Here is a 3,109-nt window from a genome sequence, read left to right as displayed (position 1 = left end):
TTATGTTGCTTTGTGTTTCTGTCCACAATGATTTTAATGTTTTATGTAAAGCACTTTGAGTTTTCTTGTTTTTGAAAGGTGAAATTTTTGGGTGACTTTTTGTTCCTCTGGATCCTTGTTTGATTCTAGCCTGTCGTCCTACTGAACTCAACAGTGATCATTTTCTCAAGTGGGTTAAAGCAACGAATGTTTACAAAGGCGACCTCTTGTGGCCATAGTCATGATGACAGCAAAGGAGGAGGTCAGTTGATGTCGTATAAAGAGCCTTAAAGTATTGCAGAGAGATCGGGTGAATTTCACTCATGAGGCTGCTGTTCTTGTCCTGTGTGAAACAAAAGCTCAATGTGAGTTATTTCAACTAACTGATTTTAAGAAGTACGTTACATTATGCATGTGACCTAACCCAGATGTTAAGTGATGGAAGAGAAGCTCGCAGAGCGACGGTAAACCTATCTTACTAATGCCTTCAGCAGTTTCCGTCTGTCATGTGACCCTCACCCTGCAGAAGAAGAACCAACCTTCCTCTCTCTCCGCAGTTTGACCTAAAACATCTTGTTTTTGCATCGGCTGTGTAAAATGATGACAGACATTCATATTACAGATCAATAATCAGCTTTTCGACAAAGATTCAAATGAACACTCAGAGACTCAGAGAGCGCTGAGAGATGTTTCTGACAGTTCAAACTTTATTAGCAGTTCTTCTGTGGACAGACAATGGCTGGACTCTCTCGTCCTCCTTCATTAGTGTTTGTATAGTAAACAATGACTGTATGGACACACAGAGCAGATCTCAGATCAGCAGCTGGTTTATTGTCTCTGCATCGGGCTGAAGGCAGACAGACAGGTGAGAGAGGTGAGATAGGTTAAAGGTCAAACACAGGATGCACAAATTCGATTAGTGGAAAAATAAAGCAGGAGTTCAAAGAAAATGGAGACAACCAATCAGGGAAAAAACAAGCCAAGACCAAAAACAAGCAGGAAGCTGAAAGTCAAAGTTTAGTTGCAGTTGCAGTTGCAGTTGCAGTTTGTTGTTGTTGTTGTCATGGCAACTGTATTCCACCGTGGGGTTGGCTCTGAAGGGGAGAAGACAGATATGTACATAAGTGAAATAATAAATAAGTGAATTACAACACAGCACTTAATGCTGACTTAGAGAACACTTCCAGTTTTCTTGTGACTGGGACCTGAGTGGGGTGTGGTTTCAGTTTCCAGGTGTGACACAGTGTGTGATAATACCTGCAGTTGTGGAGCCTCCACGGTTCAGAGGCCGAGCATCTAATTCGTGACTGAAAGAAGAAAATGTCTGTTATTCAGGTACATCAAATAATAAATCAACTACGGAATCTTCAAGCTGCAAGATGGCAGACTTAAACAACTATGAGTGAATCTGAACTGTGATTAGTTGTGTGGCAGTGTGATGTCACAGTGACCATTACCCTGTGTGGGGGCGGCAGTGGAGTCGTCTGATTTGTCTGGTTTCTCAGATGGTGCCACTGCAACAAGAGACAAGATGAAAGCTAATTAACGTAAAGACATAGAAGCCACGGCCCCGGTGATGTCATGCTGGTTCTGGGAGATTCAGTCTATTTGGACCCATAATGACCTTTTTGTCTTTAGTTTTCTGCATTCAGTTTTGCTCTGAAAACTACTGCAGTCCCCATTTGGGGGTGGCCACTCAGCACAGGCTGACTGCTTGGCTCCCATTCATCTGATCGACTTCACACTAGACGCTGCACTCTGTTGGGTCCTCAGCAATACGCTCACCAAGTGTGAAGTCGATCGGATGAACAGTTCTCAAGGAATAAAGTACAGACATTCATACAGAGATTCTTCCTTTATAGACCACATGAGCCCCGTTTACCTTCGGTGGCGTCGGTAGACTCCTCAGACTTGTCTGCCTTTGCAGAGTCATCGTGGTTCTGACTGTCAGGCTCAATTTCACCGTCTCCGCCATTTGCTATTTTACCATCTTTGTCATCGTCGCCATCTAATGGTTCCTCTGACTCCTCTGACAGAGCTCTGTCACTCGCTTCGTCTTCCTCCTCCCTCTCCTCTGATGTCTCATCACTCCCTGCCCCATGCCTCTCTTTTGAAGCAAAGCTGTCGTCCTCGCCATTCTTGTCATCTTCATCCCAGCTGTCGTTCTCGTCCTGGCTGTCGGACTCGTCCTGACTATCAGCATCGCCATGTTTGTCAGCCTCGCTGTACCTGTCATCCACTTCCTGGCTGTCGTCCTCACTGTGGCTGTCAGCCTTGTCCTGACTGTTGCTATCACCCTGCTTTTCGTCCTCGCCCTGCTTTTCGTCCTCGCCCTGCTTTTCGTCCTCACCCTGCTTATCGTCCTTGCTGTGGCTGTCGGCCTTGTCCTGACTGTTGCTATCACCCTGCTTGTCGTCCTCACCCTGCTTGTCATCCTCGCCCTGCCTGTCGTCGTCGCCCTGGCTGTCAGCCTTGTCCTGACTGTTGCCATCGCCCTGACTGTTGTCCTCGCCCTGCTTATTGTCCTCTGTCTGCTTATTGTCCTCGACCTGCCCGTCGTCCTCGCCCTGCTTGTCGTCCTCGTCCTGGCTGTCATCTTCGCCCTGGCTGTCATCTCCACCCTGGCTGTCATCTTTGTCCTGGCTGTCGTCTTCACCCTGGCTGTCGTCTTCACCCTGGCTGTCGTCTTCGCCCTGGCTGTCAGCTTTGTCCTGACTGTTGTCATCACCCTGCTTATCGTCCTCGCCCTGCTTATAGTCCTCTCTCTGCTTATCGTCATCGCCCTGCTTATCGTCATCGCCCTGCTTGTCGTCATCGTCCTGCTTGTCGTCATCGCCCTGCTTATCGTCATCGCCCTGCTTGTCGTCATCGTCCTGCTTGTTGTCATCGCCCTGCTTGTCGTTTTCGTCCTGCTTGTCGCCATCGCCCTGCTTGTTGTCATCGCCCTGCTTGTCGTTATCGTCCTGCTTGTCGTTATCGTCCTGCTTGTCGTCATCGCCCTGCTTGTCGTCATCACCCGGCTTGTCATCCTCGTCCTGCCGGTCCTCCTCGTCCTGGCTGTCGTTCTCGCCCAGGCTGTCAGCATTGCCCTGCCGGTCCTCCTCGTCCTGGCTGTCGTCCTCGTCCTGGC

General features: G+C 48.6%; 1 protein-coding gene across 1 annotated transcript; it reads right to left on the bottom strand.

Annotated features, from left to right (window-relative positions):
• Positions 1-664: 664 nt before the first annotated feature.
• On the bottom strand, positions 665-3,104 carry LOC139225507 (serine-aspartate repeat-containing protein F-like; the record flags this gene model as incomplete). Its single annotated transcript, XM_070856317.1, has 4 exons — positions 665-1,073; positions 1,237-1,286; positions 1,437-1,493; positions 1,862-3,104. Coding segments are annotated over 3 exons (1,311 nt in total), but the record flags the coding sequence as incomplete, so codon positions are not given.
• Between the last annotated feature and the right edge of the window lie 5 nt (positions 3,105-3,109).

The sequence above is a fragment of the Pempheris klunzingeri genome, unplaced genomic scaffold, assembly GCF_042242105.1.
Source record: "Pempheris klunzingeri isolate RE-2024b unplaced genomic scaffold, fPemKlu1.hap1 Scaffold_328, whole genome shotgun sequence".
Classification (NCBI taxonomy): domain Eukaryota; kingdom Metazoa; phylum Chordata; class Actinopteri; order Acropomatiformes; family Pempheridae; genus Pempheris; species Pempheris klunzingeri.
Note: the sequence above shows the minus strand (reverse complement) of the source record. Positions and strands in the feature narration are given on the sequence as shown.